The 22,686-nt window shown below is 44.3% G+C and overlaps 1 protein-coding gene and 1 long non-coding RNA gene across 6 annotated transcripts in view; one reads left to right on the forward strand and one right to left on the reverse strand.

Moving 5' to 3' along the window:
* Positions 1-2,769: 2,769 nt before the first annotated feature.
* LOC137611430 (uncharacterized) lies at positions 2,770-10,232 on the reverse strand. The gene is made up of 3 exons (XR_011038626.1): positions 9,225-10,232; positions 8,835-8,875; positions 2,770-2,893 (listed from the first exon to the last, which is right to left on the reverse strand). It is a non-coding gene; the product is annotated as an uncharacterized lncRNA (long non-coding RNA).
* The window catches only part of LOC137611429 (DNA (cytosine-5)-methyltransferase 3A-like), a 30,435-nt gene continuing 11,265 nt past the window's right edge, over positions 3,517-22,686 (forward strand). For 2 of the 5 annotated variants that reach the window (XM_068339626.1, XM_068339628.1), the window contains exons 1-4: positions 3,517-4,641; positions 7,775-7,882; positions 11,232-11,565; positions 15,957-16,003. In XM_068339626.1, coding sequence (XP_068195727.1) covers positions 4,558-4,641; positions 7,775-7,882; positions 11,232-11,565; positions 15,957-16,003 — 573 coding nt within the window. In that variant the 5' untranslated portion in view covers positions 3,517-4,557. Of the gene's footprint in view, positions 4,642-7,774; positions 7,883-11,231; positions 11,566-15,956; positions 16,004-17,545; positions 17,693-22,686 lie in introns of all 5 variants that reach the window. The other 3 variants (XM_068339623.1, XM_068339624.1, XM_068339625.1) reach the window with 3 other exon arrangements.

Consider the following 22,686-nt stretch of genomic DNA (forward strand, 5'->3'; position numbering starts at 1 on the left):
TATTAGATAAAAATCTCTCCAGAACCAACAGACGTCAAACAGTCTGGTGATAGTTTGGATTCTTGGGGCCTCGGAGCTTCTGATTGGACGTGAACACCAGGTCTGAACGGAACCTCTTTTACATTTTTGTCTGGTGCAGTGTTTGTTTGTTTTTTGTTGTTGTTGATCTCAACTTTAGCTGAACGGTGTGATGCATTCTGGGAAGGGGTCGGTCTCCTAAACTGTAAGGTTCATCCAACCAACCTGCGACACTGTGTCAACGACTAAACGGACGTTTCCTCTCGATGCTTTCATCACTTCTTCTTCTTTTTCCTGCTTCCTGCAGTATTAGTGTAGTGAAGTCGATGTAATGAGTTCCACGTGCACGCTCACACTTGTGCCCAAAATATACATTGAAAGCAACATAATCGAGACTCCGTGAGAAGCTTCTTCAGCCGAGTTAAAGGTATAAAAAGTGTCTTCCCCCCCCCCTCATTCGTCTTCTGTTTTTTGGGTTTGTGCCTGTTAGCTGTTCCCTATGACGTAACCATCCAGCCAATGAGACGCTCCGTCAGCCTTTATGTCGTCTGTGACTTCATTTCTTTATTAAATGTGTTTTTTGGGGAGGGGAGGAGGCGGGAGGGTAAAGGGGGGGGGGCGATTGATGCTCAGCCTTTTCCATTTTGTGCCAAACTGTTTGCAGACATTGTGCGTCTTACAGGTAAATTATATCTGCATTAGTCTGTTGTTGTTGTTGTTATTGTTGTTTATTCACACAACAGTTCGTGTGTAATCGTGAGTAAAGACAGGAAACACATTCCAGACCTGCTGGTTGGATGATCGCTGCCATCCAGCCAATGTGGAGGCAATACTGTAAACCTGTCAGACCAAACCCGGGGCGAAAACACGCCGCGCATCCATTTATAGCCTCCCCCCTGTTGTTATTTATCTGTATGTGTTCTGTATTTGTTTCTCATGTTGATTTTACAAATCCTAGTTTATGTCACGACGCCACTGTCTTTTGTAAATAAATGAAATGTGAGATATATTAAAAAAAACAAAACAACAAGATTTAAAATATGGATTTAATGGTCCAGTCGTGCTTTTTCTTGAAACAACTTGGAGAAAATTGCATTGATTTGAATTAATTGAATTAATTGAATTTTTAATTTTTTTAAAATCAAAAATTAAATTAAATTAAATTAAACTGAAGGAACGTTTCACGTAAAAATTAAAAATTTACACGCAATTACTGGTGAACTGTCCCTTTAATCTTAACACTGTTCTTGCATGAGAAAATAAATATGATACTAAATAAATGGGATAAATCTGATCTCCTCGATCTAGCAGACCTCTCCTGTGGATTCAGCTCCACTCAGGTGTGTTGAGGTCGAGACTCTTCGACCTCCTCATCCTCCTCCTCTGTGGGTGTCCGGCCTCACGCTGCTGCAGGTCACGCGGCACGCCGCCGCCGCCACCGGCTGCTGATGTCCTCGCCTGAACCACTCAGTGTCACGGACTCCATGAGGAAGAGGAGACGCCTCTACATCGATGAACCGGCACGTATTTCCTCTCCCTAAATCTGCCCTCTATCTGGGCCCCCGTCTGCCGGGTGGGTGTGGGAGGAACGAGGCAGTCAGGAGTCGATATCTGGATCCTCTAGAAGTCAAACCAGATACAGAAGAGAATCCGGGTGAATCCGGTTCAAGGTCAAATAAATGATCAGTTTATTTGACCTTGAACTGAGATGATATCGCAATTTAAAACTACTTTGTTCCAGCAATTAAAAAATGATTCAAGTCGTCTTAAAGTCAACATTGTGCTGTGAAAATAAAAGTAAAATAATCCTGTAGTGACATTTCAAATTAATGAGAAAACTGAAAATGAGTTGGTATTACAAATTAATTTGAGTTAACAACTCAAATTAATTGATTTCTACAGAGTTAAGGTCGTATTTTAATATGTAGGACAAAATAATGACACGTATGATGTCATATCAGCAGAAAATTTTATTTTTTTAGCAGTATTTCAAAAATATCCAGAAACTTTCTGGTGATTATCCTAAAATTAAAAGTCAGTATTTCAAAATAAAGGAATGACAGTAACATAAAAAATTAAATAATATGTTTTTAAAATTTCTAAAAGTCACGGTGAGAGACTTTTTCACGATGATTCCAGAAGAAGATAAAAGTCATCATGTTCTAGAATAATCTTCTGGATTAAAGTCCATAAACCGTTAATACACGTCTGTGGTGGGATTAGAACCTCTGCACCTTCAGAGGTAAATACTTGGAGTCCCCCCAGATGTCGGCGCCGGCCCGAGGCTCCGGCTAATGACACGGCAGCTTCGGGCCCCTCAGCCACCAGGGGGCCCGTAAAGGCAGCAAATTAAAACGGGGAAGTCTCCTCGGGTTCCTGTTCTTTACTTCAGAGCATTAATAACATCTGGTCCTCTTTATTTTCTACCTGTCAGTCGATTCTGCTGGGATCCATCACGACGACCAGCAGGTGAATTTATCACGGTTGTGACGTCACGGGGGGCGGGGCTAAACTGAAGATGCTGCTGCTCTGAACCAATCAAACTAACATGGAGCCAATCTCTGGAGGTGGGACCGGAACGGGTCATCCGTCTTCATGCTCCGGTCCGGACAGGATTTACTGCCCCCAGATCGCGTCAGAGGGGCGGATCACATCCCCATCCGGGGGTGGGGGGGTGGAGGCAGATGGATTAATCGACAGGGAGGCTCCGGGCCCCTTAATGGAGGCCGAGAGATGAAATAATGACTGTTTGTGGCAGTAAAAAGGTGCTGGTGGATTAATTGGTTGATGTCACCCCCCACCCCCCCTTATATCACCTTAAATGGTCGGATGATTAATCGGCGTCGGTGAAAGCTGATGGCGGTTCAATCGTCACCTGTGCACAAGTATATAAATGAATATCAGTACATAGTAGTGGTACTATAATGAAGTATCAGTATCTAAATTGAGACCTACGGGGTCTCAATATGCGTTGACCAATCAGGGCAGAGAAGAAATCTGATTGGAGTTCTGATCTTCCAATCAGCATCAGCTGTGTACCTGTATCCAGTATCAAACTGTTTCTACCTCACACCAAAGATTTGTGATTTTTATTCTGGGGTTTGTTATTTTTCCTTTTTTTTTTTGGTAGGATGTGTGCCAGAAACGTTTCTCTAATCATATTTTTGGATATAAAAAAAAACAAACAAACATTAAAATAAGTAAATAAATAAAAATAATCTGCAGGTTTTGGGTTGTTTTCTGTGAACCTGTCGGGTCAGGAGGTCACCATAAAGTTCACAGGTGAGTTTATAAAGTCTGCAAACATTAGATAGATCCAGACCCCAGCAGCGTTTTTATTGCTGGTCTCCTGAGATGAAATCCCATCCTGAGGCGGTCCAGATCTCCTCTTCCTCCTCATCCTCTTCCACCCTAGTGTAATCAGCGGGGTTTAGGACCCTGCGTCCTCCTCAGACCGTCTGCAGGCCCCTGCAGTGAGAGCGGTGCATCTGGAGGAGACCTGGCCGGCTGGGGAGGTGGAGGACGGGGAGAGAAGAGGAAGGAGGCTCCGGGAGCAAGAGAGAGAGAGAGAGAGAGACAAAAACGGGGTCAGGCCTGGGACTCGGGAGAAATCGGGTAAGGAGCGTTCGGACGCCCGTTTTTACGCGCCGCTTGGCTGCGGCGCAGGAGCGCAGCGCCGCCCGGAGCGCGAAGGCGCGGAAGGCGCTCGATGGAAACGAGGAAATCTTTTTTGCGTTTGCAGATCGAGACGTGCGTTCAAAACCCGAATCCTCCCCGCAGAACCAGAACCTGATATTTGGACCGGCGCGTATTTGGTCTCCAAAGACCCTCCCGGTTCATCCTGCGGAACCTCCCGCTGTCCTAAAGTTTAATTTTACGCACATCCAAAAATAAATGCATGGCAGGAATGTGGGCTAAGTGGTTGTAGCCTGCGTGGAAATGGGACTCTAATAATTAATTATCCTGGTCGTGGGTTGCAGTTGTGCGTTTGGAGCAGCAGCTCATTAGGCCTCTGAAATCTATTGGAACCGGCTGTCATCAATCTGGATTCCACCTTTGGAGGAAATTAAACACATCCTAGATGATTTTTTTTAATTTATTTAATTTTATTTTTTGCACATTTATCATCCGTGTTTAAAGCTGACTGCTGCATTTACTCAAATCCAGATGTTTAAGGTGGAGGAATAATTAAAATAATTGAAAGAAATTCACCCCAAATTCATTTCTGCTGCACATTAGAGGCCACTTCATGTCGGCTACTGTACATGCATCCATGTGCTGTAAAAAAAAAAGTGGCCTAGGCCCTATAGGCGAGCCATACAGTGGTCTATAGTAGCCCGTGAGGTTCCTATACGTGTATTCAACAAAGGAAAGCAGAAACAGCCTCTGGAACCACCAAATGTTTCAGGGATTGTCATAACATCTTTTCTCCTTCCCCAGGACAGAAGAAGGATCATCTGTCATTCCTTTAGTTTCTTTGAGTTTATTTCCCCACATCAGCCCCCCCCCCCCACCACCACCACCACCACCCCTCAGATCATGCCGTCCAACGCCGCCGTCACCAACGCCACCAACGCTGCATTCAAAGACCCGGACTTCACCGACTCACCTGGAAGCAGAATGGTAGGTGACGTAACAGCTGGAGGAGGGAGGGGGGGGGGTGGCTCACCTGGAGCTCAGGTGTCGGTTGGAATGACAGGACAGAGGTTAGATGATGACATTGTGGGAGGGAGGGGCCGAAGATTAGATTTGGAGATTTCTTTTGAACTTTTCACTAAATCCTGAGTCGCAGGTGAAAACGATGAAACTGTAATATTTGTGATTGTTAGCGTTGATCACCGTTGCTGCTGCGCCGTTAAACGTTTGTGTTTTATTTTCTAGATGGTTTTACTTTGATGCTTTTATTTTGACGAGTCGTTTAGCTGAAGTCACCACAACGGGACGTTGTTGCGGACAGAGGTCAGCCCCGCCCCTTGGCGAGGGGCGTGTCGCTTCACCAAGGCGTCGCATCGTCCAGACTGGCAACCGAAATCCCATTTGTAGCCAATCCGGATTGAAAGCGGATTGGTCGTTTGTAGTCTGAACAGGCGGATTGAAACCGCTTTGAGGAAGGAGTTTCAATGCACATTACCGAGCATGCTCCGACGTCGTTGCTACGGCAACCTGTCAGCTCATCCAATAATGTGGCCCAGTCTGAACAGAACAAAATCCCATTTGGACACTTTCTAGAAACGGTGTGGACGGTCTGCCCTAAAAACCGGATATGAAAGGGAATCCGACTGGAATCCGATTTGGCTGCAGTCTGAACGCAGAATTAAGTTTAATCTGGGTTCACTTCACTGGGATTATCAGATGTTCTGATATCCAGACTGGTTTCCATGGAATCCCAGTTTAAGTTTGGGGCCGCTTTGGTTTCATGTTCTATAACGTGGTTTGTAGAATATTGACATCATCACTAGAGCAGTGACATCATCATTGGAGTGGTGACATCTGTGTCTGGTTCTGGCGCTGCTCCAGAGGCTTTCTGTCCATCTGGATCGATGAGTCAGCGCTGTCACACCCAGATGCACGCAGCTGATGCTAATGCTAACTGAACTTCCAATCAGTTTACTGCTACATTCCGATTGGACCGTTCATTTTTTTTTAGCTATTTAGCTAAAGATCGTTTAAATGGAGAATTTGTAAGAACAAATTTCCATCTTAAATTATTCATAACCTTTAATTCATCAATAATTTCTTATACTCAAAGGTTCCATTCAGGGTAAAAAAATAAAATAAAATAAATTAAAAAAAATAAATTCATATATATATATATATATATATATATATATATATATATATATTTGAATGATTTAAACTAAGTAAGCTGATGAAAAATGTTGGATTTAATTCTCCATCACTGCAAAATCCAATATTCTTAAATGCTTTCCGGTCGCTAGAGCTGATGTAAAAGCAGATTAATCCCACCAGGCCTCATCCGACAACCTTTTTCCTAAAAATATCTCCAGAGACAACATGTGGGCAGCAGTTTGTTTGTTGTCGGACCTAAAAAAAAAAAAAAATCTGTTTTGGTAATTCAAACCACGTCAACACCAAATATGGACAAAAGCAGGAAAGGAGAAAATGTGCCATAAAACAGGAAGTGAACTACAAAAATAATTGTGATTGATTCAGAGCCGACCAATCAGGTGGTTTTAATTAAATTAAATCCCTGCTGTGAATTAACAGATGATAATCCAGTCAAATCAGACTAATAATGGGATCAATTTGATCCAGATTCTCAGGGCAGGTTTCCTGGTCCAGGTGTCACATGATGAGAATCATCCAATCAGGATGCTGATGGTTTTAGGTGACATTCTTGGGGAGGGACTGAGCCGCCTTTGGCGTTTAGAGCCTCGCCCATGTGAAATGAATGCCTTTAGTGAACGATTGTGTGTCAAGTGTCACGATGAAGAGGTGACGACAGCCTCGTCATCGTCAGCGCGTGACGCCGCAGCATCGCTGAGGCGGCGCCGGCCGCATTAGGTGACATCTGTAATGGTGGTTGGTGACGTGGGCGTTGGCTGCTGGTGGAATGGCTCGTGTGTGTGTGTGTGTGGTCGTGTTCTGTGTGTGTGTGTGTGTGTGTCCTCTTCTTCCATGTTCCCATTACACATTACTGCCCGTAGTGTTGTTGCCTGGCAACAGATATTGCCTTAAATAACCGTCCGTGGAAACGGCGCTCCGATATCGACGATGTGACGGAGTTCACCCCAGGCAACAACGGGGGCTGCGTCTCACTCTTTACCGCCGCCGCCGCTGCTGCTGCGGGGAAACGTGAGGATGGAGGGTTTGTCCTATCCATCCGGCGCGGGGCGGCGGCAGCGGCTGAACGGCGTGTTCCTGCAGGCGTGAACATGTCACCCGAGTGAGCGGCTCCCAAATGAGCCTGGCTCGCTCTCACCAACATGCTATTATCTACGCTAATTCTGCTGCCCCGAAAGGAAGAGCTGAATACCCCCCCTCCCCTTCCATCCCACCCCACCCCATCGCCACCACCCCCTCCCAACAGAAGCATCTGCAGATGCAGCCATCATCAACGTTTTCTGTCGTTTATCCAGGAATTCATTGATTTGTCGATGGCGGTGATCGTTTATTTCTCCTGGACGTGAACCTCTGATGGATTTATTCCCTCTAACCGGAAACACAAGAGCCCGGCACCATCTTTCTTTATTTAACCCCTTCCAATCCAACCTTAGCTTGGTGATGCTAAGCTGTCAGTTTAGCCTGAGGGAGGTGAACAAATGTCCCCCTGGATCCCAGAGGTTTTAATAAAACACCCAAACGACAGATTTGCTTGTTTGTCCTTGAGGGGGTTTCACATCGTTTGAAATGAAAGGGCCGACGTGGGCCCCCGACCCCCATCAGGAAAGACCCTTTGGTCTCATCTGATCCAGGTTAGCGTCAGTTAGCATCTCCTTTGGGTTCCTGGTGGGAGCAGTTTTGTTAATCAAAGGGAACCAGCAGCCATTCCACATCCTCCTGATGATGTCATCAGGTGATGTCAGCGGAAGGTCAACACCTCCCGGGGCTTTCACTGAAACGAGTCATTTATTTTCTGTCCGTGTCATCGAGGACGCGCCGGGAGTCGCAGCCCGTCCGGCGTCTCCGTTTGGAACTGACAGCATGAAAAGACGTCTGAAATGTGACGTTGATGAAAGCAGTGATGATTGAATGTTTCACTGGAGTCTGAGTGACGGTTCTGTTACTCTGACAGGCTGAAAGCACAAGACTGAACATGGACCTGATGATGGAGGAGAGGTCAGAGGTGAGCAGTCCCTCCTTTAAGGGTGGCAAAGCTGGAAGGAAGCGCAAGCAGTTCCTGGTGAGTGTCTGTCTGTCTGGACTGTTTCACTGTGTGAACCTGGACTGTTTCACTGTGTGAACCTGGACTGTTTCACTGTGTGAACCTGGACTGTTTCACCGTGTGAACCTGGACTGTTTCACTGTGTGAACCTGGACTGTTTCACCGTGTGAACCTGGACTGTTTCACCGTGTGAACCTGGACTGTTTCACTGTGTGAACCTGGACTGTGTGTAGAACCCTCTGGACATATAGAAGAACACAGAACCTTCATTAACATCAGATCCCATCTGTCCTAGATATAAATCTAGTGGCATTTAGCTGCTGTGCATTGTGGGTAAATGACACCTCCATCCAATCGGCTGTACTCGAATCGACTCTTTAAATTCTGATAGAAGTTGTTGAAAAGTTTCCTGTTTGTCAGACTTTCTCCAGGATTCTAAATCGAGTTCCTGTGAAAGCAGGAAGCGTTTCTTCGTGAAGATGCCTCCAGCAGCCTCAGCGTTACTGAAACCACGACTCATACATAAACATCATAAACGTGTTCCTCGGCTACACGTGAACTTTAACACGTCTCTTATCAGGCTGACGTGTCGTTTGTAGTTCACACGTCTAATAATAACTCCACGTCTCAGATTCGCTGCTATTTTTCTCTCTGACCTTATGAATCTTTAACATTCCTGCTTTAACTCCCGGATAGAGTGTTTTATTTACTGCTGATCAATAATTAAATATATCTAATAGAGGCGTCAGAAAACGTGAATACATTTGTGTGTTGCAATTTTCTGCTCGAGCCTTGAAGAGAAAATAAAATGCAAATATTTCTGTACCGTAGCAGACTGATAATAATTGTTATAATTGAAAGGAAAATGCATTCAAACAAAACTTTATCAGTATTTGTGAGTTCACAGAGACGCACGACTATCAGTGAGAGGATTACACAACAGATCTGTGACCTGGTGAACTTTACCTACCCTGATTGGAGGTCAGGTTTAGATGTCTTGACTTTGGGAGCCTGGAAGGAAATAATCCGTTAAAAGACGCTCATTTTAAAAAAAAATTTGTTTAACAAATCTTATTTTATGGATAAATGAAATCTTTCGAGAAAGAAAACAGCAAAAAAAGTTTCTTTAGATAGTGTCAGAGACTGTAGATCACAAATAAAGAGGACAGTTAGCCTCTGAAATCAGTAAAAATGGAGCATTTTGTTCATTTTAAATAAAAATAACTGCTTTTTACTGTAAATAACTGCTTGTATTTATGTTTGGAGGTAAATGTTGACAGGAAGTGGTTGAAAAAATGAACAAACCGGTGCATAAATCCTTAAATGCTAATGTCGTATCTCCCGATAGCAAAATGCTCACCTGTTGTCTTCTGATAGCATTCTGCTAAAGCGCTGCTCCATGACGTCTAAACGTTGGCCGTCCTGGTTCTGATTGGTCACGGTGGTTGCTACCATGTTTATGGATGATATTCCTTCCAGGAGGAAATCTCCATGTTTCCATGGTAACACATGCGTCCATGTCGACTGAAGGGATGCGAGGCAGGGAGGCGTGTAGAAGGCCTGGACGTTCAATAACCCTCCAGATCTGCATTTGTGGGGCGTTTCCCACGCCTGCGGGTCACGTGATCGCCGCTTTCCTCGTTGTTTTCCCCCGACATGTGACCTCTCAGCCCTCTGGCGCGCGATCCCCTGTTTGCTGAGTCTCGTACTGATGGATGACGGACGCCTCCGGAGGCGGGCCTGAAGCCTCGGCGCTGCTCTCATCAGTTTCATCTCCGAGGACGTGCTCCACTTTCTGCTCCCAGTAATGGGATTGTCTCAGGAAATGTTTTCCTGGCTATTTTTGGGGGGTAGGAGAAGCGACGCGATCGCCTTCCTGCGCAGCTCCTGGGTCGAAAATAATCTTTTTCTAGGTCTCGCTGCTTATTTCAAGCAGGAGGAAGTTAGGTGTTTCTGTTTGACTTTTACTCCTCTCCACACAATGAAGTAGTTTTTCTGGCTGTTCCGAACTTCCTGCCAACATTCCTGACATGTTTTTGCGCTGTTGTAACGCTGGCTGGACGACCACAGGAAGCTGAGCGCTGCACCTGATGAACCCCGACGTAATCTCCTCCTCACTCCTAAATTAATGGCATTTACTGCTGGTTTAATCGCGCTGAGACGGACGCGGTGTCATCCACCAACTAACAAAGTGTGGGGATGAATCTGAGGGGATTAAAGGACGAAATTAATCTGATTTAATACTGTGATTCACGTTTTCTTTCAAATGGCCGCTTTAGCCCTCTTCCTCTGATTACAGAAGCCTTTTATTGTCGCTCATTTCAAAACTTCTGAATATGAATTTGTCAGCTTTGAAGCAGACACAGATGGCCCACGACTGAATTTATTTGCTGGCGCTGGGAAGATAAATGCGCCGCTTGAAAATGAAAACATAAGATTTTAATCCAATAAGTGACAATTCAAGAACTCGCTAAGTAAAATAAACTTCTGTTCTGCTCTTTGTTTCGGTGTGAAAAGTTCTTAAAAGCAGGAAACATGATGGATCTTCTGAGTTTAAGAGGTTTTCTGTCTAAAAATGATGAAGCAAAGAAAAAAAAAAAGTCAAAAATCACCAATCATCCCTGTATACATCCCTGTATCTGCAATGAATGACCAGGACCAGGTCTGGTCTGGATCCACATCCGACAAAAAACCGTTCCATCATCTGCAGAGGCGACCCGATACCCATCATCTCAGCTGGTGTTTTTAAAATACATATTTAGATCCGATAGATCTGGATTATAATCTGGTTTTGCACCACATGATTGATAGATGGATAAACATCACACGCCCTGAGTGATCATTTACATCCTCAACCCATTTCCACAAGCCTGACAGACGGGTGGAGCGAAAAGCACATAATTTATTCTCTTTTTTAAAATTTTTTTTTTGCACAATATTAGGAAATCTCCACAAAAAAACTGGCAAAAACTTTGTTTATCGAGACAGAGCGGAATTGTGTGTTCACACTGGATCAGATTTTGGCTCTGGAGAGCCGTTGTTGTTTTGCTGGAGGTGTGAATTTCCCTTTTGGTTGGGATATATTTCGATAAAATAATTTAAAACCAGTGAAATTCTGAGAAGAAAGATGAAATAAAAGAGGTTGGCTTTGAGATATTTCATCTTAAATTAAAGTTTTTCCAGTAGGATTTTTTTCCGGCATGCCGGATGATATGTCTGAAGGGTTTTTTGCGCGTTAGCCGTCCAGCTGCAGCGTATCCAGCGATGCATTATCCGTTGTCCGCCTTCCAGACATCAAACCGACTGCTACGGTGATCATTTCTAAAAGCTTTCATGACGTTAACGTTTCTTCTCCTCTCGCCTGCAGGTCGAGAGCTGCAGCTCTCTGAGAGCTGGTGTGGGCTTCTCAGGGGTGGGCAGGCCGTCGATGGCACTGGTCCACAACGGAGACGTTGGCGGGCACAGAGACAGGACATCCGACGCCTGCTTCCCCAAACAGGAGAAGAGGGAAGTGGAGAACGGGATCCCCAGAGACGCCTCCTCCTGTCGAGCTGAAGACAGCTCTCAGAGCCGGAGCCCGTCTCAGGAGAACGGATTCCTGCCCAGTCGGGAAGATCAAGACCCGGAGAAAGACAAAGACGACAGCCTGACGCCGCCGCGCAAGAAACGAGGCAGGCGGAAACTGGAGCGTCCAACCAAATGTAAGGTTTTTGTTGGTTTTTTTGTTTTTTGGCTTCTGCTTGTGTGGCTCAGATAGCTGCTTTTAGCTCTGGCAGGAATGGTCATGTGACGAAGAGGAGATGTGGAGTAATGAGGCTCGAAGTGTTTGGTCAAGGCTATTATGGTCAAAATAGCTATTTACATGCTTAAAATAGTGACATGTATGCTAATAGCTAATCTAGTCGCGTCCGCTTATGCCATCATCATGAAAACCTGAACGTTCGGAAAAGTTTTCACCGAGGGCCACATCAGCATCACGGCTGTCCTCAAAGGGCCAGATGTAACTAATAAATGTAACTAAACATAACTCAATGTAATGTAAAATAAATGTAACTACTCCTTGATGTTAAGTAACTCTAAATTTAATACTTATTCAAGTTACAAACATTGTTTGTAACTTGAATATGTTATACAGTCTTTTTATAACATAAAACCTTTCAAATATCCCTTTATAACTTTTTTGTCAATGTTAAAATGGGCTTAATTACTGCATTGTGGGACATTTAGTTTTTGGTCAAAGCACAGTTTTCACATATTTATTTTCCAATTTTCAACCATTTATACTCTCGCGGGCCACATAAAATGATGTGGCGGGCCACATTTGGCCCCCGGGCCTTGATTTTGACATATGTAATATAGAAATTCACACTTGGTCATATATCAGTTAGTTTGTCACATTTAATAATAAAAATGTTTTTATTTCTCTTAAATCTGTGAATTTAAAATGCTAACTGTAGCTTTGTGGTTAGATGCTAACTACTCACAGTTGTACTCTATTATTTTTAATCGAAATTTACATGGGGAAGTGAATCTGCAGCAGCCAGGGGCAGATAACATAAAAGGGTAAATTACGGAGGAGGTGCTGACAGCTAGTTTTTAGTCCAAGATGGAGATTAGCGAAATCACTTAGCCTCCCCCACTATCCGCTTTTTGGTCCTATCTCGTCGTCACGTGTCTCCACTCCCGGCCTCAAATACATCGGCTATGACCTTGATGAAGAGTGCAGTAAGTGAAGCACGGGGAAGAGCCGCCGGTCTCCTGGCAACGTGCCTCTGGTGGGTCTCTGTTGTGGGCGCCTCCCCGTCGGGGGCCCTGCCAGGTGGATGGCGCCGTGCCCAGAGCTCGTAACAAACCCAGTCGGCACTCCATGTTCACCTGATCCGTGCTGGTGGGGTCTTTCTTCACCCCAGAGCAGAACTCCTGGAGAACCCTGTTTGCGGTTTTCACCAAATGCTATAAACTGGTTTTCTGGACTTCTGTTTTTCTTAGGTAGAGCTTCAGCGATCCTGTTAGCAATTTCTAAACCCGCAGTTTCTTCCTATCTTGACTGCAAATTTTTTTTACTTTAAGCGAGACAAAACCCAGCGCATCTCAAAGTTTAGGACGTTCAAGCAACGATGACGGCTGTCTCACTTACCTAGCCTGCTAGTTTCCCATACTAAAAAGAAATGCGATTCATTTTCTTTTTAATAAGTCACAGGCATACCATCATGGAGAAAGGATATGTCCATTGAAACACGGACAACGGGCAAAAGTAGCTGTTCTCCAACAGAATAACATTTGTGTTAACTTAGCGGTGCTAACAGCTGGTACAGGGCAGTGGTCGCGCCTCCAACACCATATAGACAGAGCAGACTTTCTGAAAAAGACTAATTAGCATCTCTAACAGGCTAATTTAATTTAATTTAATTTCTATTTAATTAAAAAAAAAATTCCATTAAATCAAAATTAAAATTGCTTATTAGCATCTCTAATAGGCTAAGGTCATGGCTAATTTTTTGAAAGGCGAATAACAGTGCTAGCTTCTAAACAGTCTAAGCATCATTTTAACTGTTTCAACTGACCAACATTGGCATTGGCTTTTCAATCAGATGTAAAAACGGTCATAGGTTTGATATGCATGTTTGATTTGGCAAAAATTTTACGTCGGATGCCCTTCCTGACACAACCCTCTGTATTTATCCAGGCTTGGGACCGGCACAATAAGACACTGGCATGTGCCCTCTTGCGGCTACATTGCCCTCTTAGATTTAAAAATGGTGTTTTTACATTTTTAGCATCCTTCTTCAAGAGGCTGTGGTCTAGCAGTCTAGCATCTATGCAAGCTTCCATAAAAATGTTAGCTTCTTCAATGTTAGCAGTTTGGCTTCTTCAGCAGGCTAAGATCAACGTTTGTGGTTCCGACAGGATAGCAACACTAGTTTGGACCAGGCTCGCATCAATTGTAGCTCTTAGAACAGTCTACGTATTGACCAGGATTGCATGAGCATCTTTTAACTTAAAACCCAGTTTCATGCCAACACAACTCAATAAGTTTGTGAAAGCAAAGTTAGCTGCAGCCCCAAAGAAAAGATTTCCAGATATTCAGATGAGAGGTGTGTGTGGGCTCTCTTAAGACCTGCAGCAGATGGTGGTGACATGTTTATTTCTCTCAAGGCTACCAGGTCATAGTTGCATAGTTTGCAAGACTGCACTAATACCTGATGACTTATTGAACCAATTCTTTCCACCAGGAAATTAAAATAGCATAGAGGATTAGGAAAGTGCACACTATAGATTGTTTCTTAGTGGGGGTTTGTAGGGGCGGATTACTGTAGAGCAAGAAGACCCAAACTTCCTTGTCTAAAGTTTGAGGCCTGAGGATACTTATAGCATGTACAACTCTATTTTGCTAATAATCTAACCACAAATAAATAACCAAGAAGCAAATTTACATTTACTTTGCTAATATTTTTAGGTGTGGAACATTCCAGGTTCAAACCGTGAAACGGACATGGCTAATTCAGTGAAATGATTTGTGCATCAGTAGCATGCAGCTAGAATTTAGCACAATGAAATCCTTCTGTCTACATGCATCTTATTTACCTTTAAATAGCAAGAAAACACTGCACCACTGACTTTGCACCAGGAGGTTGTTGGTCGGTGGCGCTCTAATTTTTTTGCACCTGACCACAACACGCCCGTGGGTGAACGTTTATTTACTGCTTATGTAATCTTGGCATTGGGCGTGGCAATGACAAATGCATCGGTCAGGCACTAGCAAAGATGCTTTGTGCTGTGCTCAAGATGGATCCCACAAACACTTAATTCAGCTAAAACATGCCCAGCGTATTGACCAGGATTGAATTGCTAAGTGACGTGTGGTAAATCACTTTTGTTGCTCCGTGGTGCCTCGAGGTACCCAAAATAAACATGCAGGGAGATTTTAAACCCCACTAACACAAAAAAGTTCAAGTCCAGACAGCTTGGGCATTTCAGAAAGGATCGATAGTCGGCTAAACAGGACATCTGTTATCCACCTAGAGGTCACAGGAAGCATTTGAGCTCCGGATCGAGTGGAACTGAGCAATACGAGACCTGGAACCAGCTCAAACCGGCGATGTATACTCTCTGTGGGCAACACTAGCCAGCTCCTCTCACAAACCCAACGACCTTGGCCAGCTTCACTGCCTCACCGATTTGTTATGTAGTCGCTTATTCTCGGGGAGGAACGCCGAGACCAGACCAGCACTGAGAGAGATGTTAAAGAAGAGCGAGGGGAGGGGGTCCACACATGGAACTGTAATGAAGAGGCTGCTAAGAGAGGCGGCTATTGTTGGGGAAGGTCTGTAGGGTACTTCACTGACAGGCCGGAGCTGGCAGTGTAGAAAACACACCATCTAAAGTTGTCCTTAGCTTCTCAGGGTTCAAGTGTTACGATAGTGTTTGGGCTCGGTGGGGCCATCGTGCTAATTTAGGCCACAGCTGCTTGAATGATGTGTTTATACTTCTATTTCTGCTGCTGGATCATAAATCCTGACTGCTGTCCTAGTGTTTCAGTTGGGTGAGGTCCATGCACCCTGGCTCACCCCTCCTAGCTCGGTTGAACACAGGAAAACAATGAAGAATGAATAACATGTCCTTGTTGTGGGTTGCCACATCTTAAATCACGATTTACAACAACTCCCAACTGGTGATTTTGTTGTGTTCCCAACCTTTTTATTAGACTCTGGTTTCATATCACCAAATATTTCCATTGCTATTTTTTACTCTGCGGCTTTTGTTTTTCTACAACCCCCTCCCTCAAACCCACCCTTCATATGTGGGTGTTTCCTTCCTGAGGAAAATAGTTGCCCTTCAAAGAAACTTCTAGTTTCTAGTAGCTAGTAAAAATGTGGATATTTGTCTCGTAGAAGTGTGAGGTTCCCCCAAATAAATGTTCCATACCTCGAACCCTTGTACGACAATTAAGGCACCACCTCTCAACAGTTTTATTAATTTGACTTTAATTTGATTAATCAGATCATGTGGTCTATTGACGAATGTGAGTCCAGTCTCTCCACTGCCCTATGAATGATTCAGGACATCCGTTGTGTTGCTGTCTTTTGTCTAGATGTGGAGCACAAGGAGGAGGATGGAGGAGACGCAGTCAAGTCCGAGGTAAGAGTTCTGCTGCATTGATTCTCTGTTTTTAACAAACTCCTTAGTTGGTGTCTTTCAAACCTTTCCTGTCCTGTGAACTGTGAACCCTCTGCTTTAGAGCAATAGATGATCTCCGCATGCATTAAGTTAACTTTTGGACTTTGAGAAGTAAAAGAGAATTCAGTTCTTCCAGTGTTTCTTCTCTTTCCTTCTCAGCTGCTTGATTGGTGGACAAATTCATACATGTGTTTTTCTGTATTGCTTTGACTGAAGCTGGGTAAAATTATTTGACATTTCGAGAAAAAAAACAAGGATATTGGAAATATAACTTGCATCTTTGGATAAATTTGAGCAAACAAGCAGTTAGCTTTGTTTAGTGCTTATTGGCATGGCGTGAAAACGGCTAGACGGCCCTTTTCCAAACTCAATGTAGACAACATTTGTCTTGACGTCAGTAAAGAACTTAAATCTGTCCAAGCCTCTCCTGAGGAAACACGTGGTAAATGCTGAATATCTCTAAGAGATGAAGACTGGACATATTTGACAGCCTGAGAGACAAGACTCCTTTATCAGCTGCAGCTAACGTTAGCATGTCTGTAGTTGATACGGCCTTCATACCTGTAGAGTTGAGAACTTTCGCTGAGGCATCAAGAGCTAATGACATCATCATGTTATTAATTATATAGTTTGATAGATTATTGTTGGCGATAACTAGACTTTTTTTCACTATCTTGGTTAATGCTAGCCTGGCATATCTACGAATGTACCCTCGACACATAGCTAGCATATATCACCTTGTGGACTTCCTTAGCATCGTATTATTTAGTAGCTAAAACAGTTTGAGATGCTTTTATTGCATCTTAAAACTGAGGATGAAACCAGTCGTACATGAACTGTGTACTATTTCCAGTAGATACTAGTATTCAACAGTATAAGGGCAGGTGATGGCACTGTTTCTTCTTCTTCTTTGTATGCTGCCCTCTACTGGTTAATTATCCTTTAAACAGCTCTTACTATTTTCTTTTTAATCCAATTATCAGGTCTCATAAAGTTTTCACAGTTTCAATAGCAGCTCAAAGGTGTTTCAAACATATTAAATATTATCCTTGCTTACCGCTAATGAATTCAAGCTGGATTTCCTGATTTAAATGTTAGGAAACTGCGTCAGATATTATTTCTGTGTGTTATAGCCTATCTCTAAAGCTGTCACTGAAGGTAAACTACACCCAGACCATACCTGGACTAGAAGTTCTTGCATTGTGGCCTTTCTTGGAGTCCTTCTCTTACCCTTGTGCTTCTGAAGTAAATGGTACCTAATGGCGTATGGATTTGAAATATCAAATACACTTGGGAGCGCCTTGTATCTGTTGACCTTGAGGCTGTTGCCAGGGAATTGTGAAGAGGGATTTTATCGCACACCAACATGCGAATCGTCTTTTTTTTTTAAAAAAATTAGAACCCGCAGATTCTCACTTGACAGATTAGGTGATTTAAAAATCTGGATGCTTCCTCATGAGACAAAAGCAGTAGCTAACTTTTTTGTTTCAACACCTTAAACAGGGAGATCGAGGCAGGCTGCGAGGGGGAGTTGGTTGGGAGATCAGCCTTCGTCAGAGGCCCGTGCCCAGAATAACCTTCCAGGCTGGTGACCCTTATTACATTAGCAAGCGGACCAGAGAGGAGTGGCTGGCCAAGTGGAAGATGGAGGTGAGTACCACAGCTCTGTCCAGCCACCATAGATTATCAGGGCGAAAGACAGGCATTGCCTCAAGCTGCCAGGGTCAAAGACAGGTTGTGTTCACAGCCAAGTGTATTTGATGGCTCATTTGATATCTCATGAAGGTACCATTTGTTTCGTTGGATCTCTATGGGCTCAGTTGACTCTTAGATTTCCTGGCTTAGTTCTTGTGTTTGTGAAATCTCTTGCTGCTGAGTTGACATGAAAACTTTACCTTAAGTTTTGATTTGCATCGTTCACCTCTAGTGTCTTAAAGTTGTGGTGAAGCGATACAATCTCTTGGCTGAATCAACCGGACTTCTATTTATGGTTTCACCTCGAACTTGACTATGGTGGAGAGTTTCAGGTACTTAGCCATCTGCGAGGTCACTGACTCGTTCAGGTCACAGGTGGTTTGGTTGCTTACTGGAGCGTCGAGTGACTCATTAGCATGATGAGCAGTTGCACTTTGGTTGAACCGGTTTTGGTTGCCACTGGGTTTGAAGTGCGCTGGGATGTTGTGCTTGGAGAAAATCTTTTTTCTTTTTCAGTACCTCCAGCCACATGTGGGATGAGGGTATATTCGCACAAGTTTTTCTTTATTTTCGGATGCAGTTTTGCTGACTTGGCAGAAGTTCAGTTAGCATAGCCACATGTTTTCTGGGCTTTCTTGAAATGTGTCCTCCTTTTCTTCGTAGGGATGTTCTCAGCCTGATGGTTTCAGGTTCTGATGACTCCCAGCTTGTTTTCCAGTTGATGGTAAGAATCAAAGAGCAGCCATTGGTCTTCATGTTCCGATTTCTGGTAAACTTCGAAGTTTGAGGTCTCCTTCCATCTCAATGTCAACGGCACAGTCCAGAAAGGGCAGCTTGTCCTCTTTGACATCCTCCCTTGTGAACTCGCTGTCTGCTGGATTGATGTTTTTTGTAAAGGCATTTGGCATTTTTCACATATCTGAACAAGTGTCCATGAGTTTTACCCTTAAAGGAGCTCAATGCTCGAGTTTCATGTTACAAGACGTCTTGAATCGAGAGGTAACAACTGGGCCTTTGTGCCAACCTTGACATTTTAGACTAATAACCTGATTTTGCCAGTACTGCTGAGTAATAATTCACTTAAATCAGTTTTGCCAAATATTAGTACCTTTAGAATATATTGGAAAACTAGACTCCAGTCTTCTTAACAGAGTTTGAGCAATAGAAAGGCATCGTGGAGCCTTTAGTATGCCACTGGTGTTCCTCAGGGTAGAGAAACGTGACGTAGGACACAACTCCGCCTGAGTCCGACAGGAACAGTAACACGCCAAAAGCATTGTAAAATCTATTTCATCCTTATTATGTTGTGGTTTATCTCCTCCTCTCCTCAGGGGGTAATGGATAACTGGACCTCATGTGTATAGTTAGCTGTGAACTGCTAGGAGGTGCTAACTGCTACTCACTGCTTTTGAAATGCATTAGTTTTGGGTTGCACTATGTACATCTTTACATTTTGTTGTTGATGACGTGGATTTATTGGGATCTGCTTCATGTCAAACACGCCTAACACCCCCTGATTCCGAGCCGAACTCATTTTTACGATTTTGACTCAATGTATTGTCGAATAAGGAGAAACATTGATCCACATCCTTCATCTCCTCCTGCATCCACCACTCCCAGGATGCACTCCTACGCAAAGTTTTACCACAATCATTTGACAACTTGTAAAGATTTGTTTGGAACACCCCCCCCACCCATACACCCCCCACACCCAATTAGAGGAAGTAATCACAACTCTGATCTCAGCCCTGATTTCCATGTCGTTTGAATTTATAATGAACATCCTCCACATTGCTCCTGTTAAACACATCTGCTGGTAGTGATATGATGAAGCGTGTTACATAATGACGGGTCTCCATTGTGTGAACACGGGGTCTTCTATCTCCCCGGTCCCCCCCATCCCCCCTCCGCTCTTCCCTTGACTATAAAAGTGTCTCCAGGGAGGAAATATTGCCAAATTAGCAGAACATGCCGGGGTCTTGCGAGTGAAACGCTGTAAAATACGAGACAAGTAGGTCACGTTCTCCACACCAGAGGTGGATTTTCTGGAACTAGTAGCTCTACAAGGCTGAGATTTACTGGGATTTGCGAAAAATGCAAATTTCCACTCTTTTCTCATCTGCCTTTGCACAAAGACTGATTTGTTCCGGCGCCGGAGCTCCTCTGAATATGATGCTGGCGTTTTTGCTTCTGCTCCTGACATGCTTCTGCCACACTTACTCCATGTCTTGCATTACAGTGGACTCTCTCTCTCTCCCTTGCCCTCCCCCCATTCTTCTCCCGACCCCTCCCCCCCCATCCAAGCTATGGAAATGAACTCCATGCTGTAGATATGAGGGTGAAGATGAGGTTTGCACCAATTTTCTAGTCCTGCCTGCAAGACAGCCTCTTGGCTGGGTGCCAACGTTTTGCAAGCCTCTCCAGCCAACCAGAATTCCTGTTGGCAATCACCTGACCCTGAATTCCCAGACAAAGAAATGTTCATGCTTTCTTTTTTTTTTTTTTTAAGCGATCTCCTCTACCCCAAGAGTGGGGGGTGAAAAAAAAAAATCTCCCCACTGGATCATGAGGGTTGCGGCCGGTGTGTATGGGTATGTGCACTGCGTTGTTTGTTTGATAGCACAGCGGATAGCGTGCATGTTTGATTAGCCTTCTAGCAGCGAGGGGAATATGCTGACTTCAGGTATTTTCCACCGGAGTCGTCGTGAACCTCTGCTTAAAGGGAAACCGTCTCTTTAAAAGAGGAAGAGCGAGCAGGCTTCAGCGGCGTTGGGGGGCGACGAGAGAAAAAAAGTTGCTTGCATGAAAAAAGTTCTTCCCGTGGGGTTAAAAACGCGCTGAATCTGTTTCCTGTTTCATAGCGGTAGCAGACTTTTGTTGTAAGTCAGATATATTCAGGAGGCTGTCGCTGTGATTTAACATTTAGCTTTAGAAAGCAGTCAAAGAAAAGTAGGCCTCAAATCCTTTACCCCTTTCGACCACTTTTGCTGCGTTTGCTGCAAAGAGGAGTGATTCGATTGACTTCAAAAAAAAAAAAAAAAAAAAAAAAAAGCTCCTCTGGGAACTTTTTTAATGAATCGACTGGCGGATTGATTTGAGATTTCTGCTCGTTTTCATGTCCGACTCGCTAATATCGCTCATTATCTGCAAAAAGGACTCCACGCAATGAGGACCAGATGGCCGTTTTTTTTTTTTTTTTTTTTTTTTGGTGTGACCCCTATAAAGCCGGTCCTGAAACACACAGCCTTTGTCAGGATGTCAGCTAATGAATGCAACAGAAGCCGCTGGAGGATTTTCAGACAGCGTTTCCTCTCTGGGATCAGATTTGGGGTTTGTTGCATCACCACCTGTTGTGACTTAAGGAAGTTTTTATTACAGTCAGACGAGTCTTTGCAGCAAAGACATCAGGGATGCAGATGGAAAATAACAAAACAAAACGGGAAATTATCTGCAAAGAAGTGATTTTTAAAATGAATCATGTAATCGGAATTATTTGAAATGCAACACGTCACTTTTTAATGGTTTGGTTTACGTATCCTGCTCTAGTACTATTTCCTCCTGGATTATTAAAGTATCTATCTAAAGATACCAATCTTTAGTTGTCATAGTAGAAAACAAAAGACAAACTGAAACTAAATGTGCAAAGTAAGGCAGGAATGCGCATCCTTCCACCAACACCTCCCTACATTAAATCGTTTTTGGATGGTCACTAAACGTAAAAGAGATAAATGTTCAGCAGCAGGTTTAACTCAGTAACACAATAAAGTAGTGGATGGCGACTCCAAGAGGGTGCAACTCTGGGCTTCTGGTAGTCTACGTTCTGGGCTTCTGGTAGTCCAGGTTCTGGGCTTCTGGTAGTCCAGGTTCTGGGCCTCTGGTAGTCTACATTCTGGGCTTCTGGTAGCCAAGGCTCTGGGCCTCTGGTAGTCGAGGTTCTGGGCCTCTGTTAGTCTATGTTCTGGACTTCTGGTAGTCCAGGTTCTAGGCCTCTGTTAGTCTATGTTCTGGACTTCTGGTAGTCCATGTTCTGGGCCTCTGGTAGTGTACGTTCTGGGCTTCTAGTAGTCCAGGTTCTGGGCCACTGGTAGTCCAGGTTCTGGGCTTCTGGTAGTCCAGGCTCTGGGCTCCTGGTTAGTACAGGTTCTGGGCCTCTGGTAGTCTACATTCTGGGCTTCTGGTAGCCCAGGCTCTGGGCCTCTGGTAGTCTACGTTCTGGGCTCCTGGTAGTACAGGTTCTGGGCCTCTGGTAATCCAGGTTCTGACTCCTGATGATCGACATGGACTAGCATGTTTCTCGTCAAAATCAGGGATCGACGCTTCCCCCCCAAGAAGTTTCGTGAGAATCTTATCCGGCGGTTTTTGCCAAGATCCTGGGGATGGCCATTTTGACGGCGCCCATGTCTGACTTTGGATCAAGTTTAATTAAACGGGTTTTGGTTGAGATCTTCCATTTCATGATGTCACCGAGTCAAACATGTGTTGAGCCAATCAGAGAACGAGCCGCCGACCAACCCGACTCGGTTGGTCGGCGGCTCATTAAATCCCATGTCTGTATGTTTTATAAAATAACAATGCAGCGGGATGAATTTCCGCCCCCCCCTTTCCAGGTTGTAATGAGATCTGACCTGGCGCTAACACAAAGCAGCCCCTGCCGGGTCCCCCCCCCCCCGCCCCTTGCCTGTTGCGACTGCATTCTGGGGTCAAACCCGTGCGTTTCTTCCGAGGCCGCGTGAGGAAACGATGGCTGACAGTTTATTTCATCCGCCTCCCATCAGGATTCAAACGGCGGCTCGTTTGTTTCGGCGCCACCTGAGCCGACGCGTTAACATCTCGCGTTTGATCCGGGTTGACGCTCGTCGTCTTTGATTCCGGCCGTGAAGGCGTTTCATCACAACAACCGCACTTTTGTCTGTGACCAAGAACGCCGTCTTTACAAGCCTGACAACAGG

This window comes from Antennarius striatus, chromosome 17, assembly GCF_040054535.1.
Source record: "Antennarius striatus isolate MH-2024 chromosome 17, ASM4005453v1, whole genome shotgun sequence".
Classification (NCBI taxonomy): Eukaryota; Metazoa; Chordata; class Actinopteri; order Lophiiformes; family Antennariidae; genus Antennarius; species Antennarius striatus.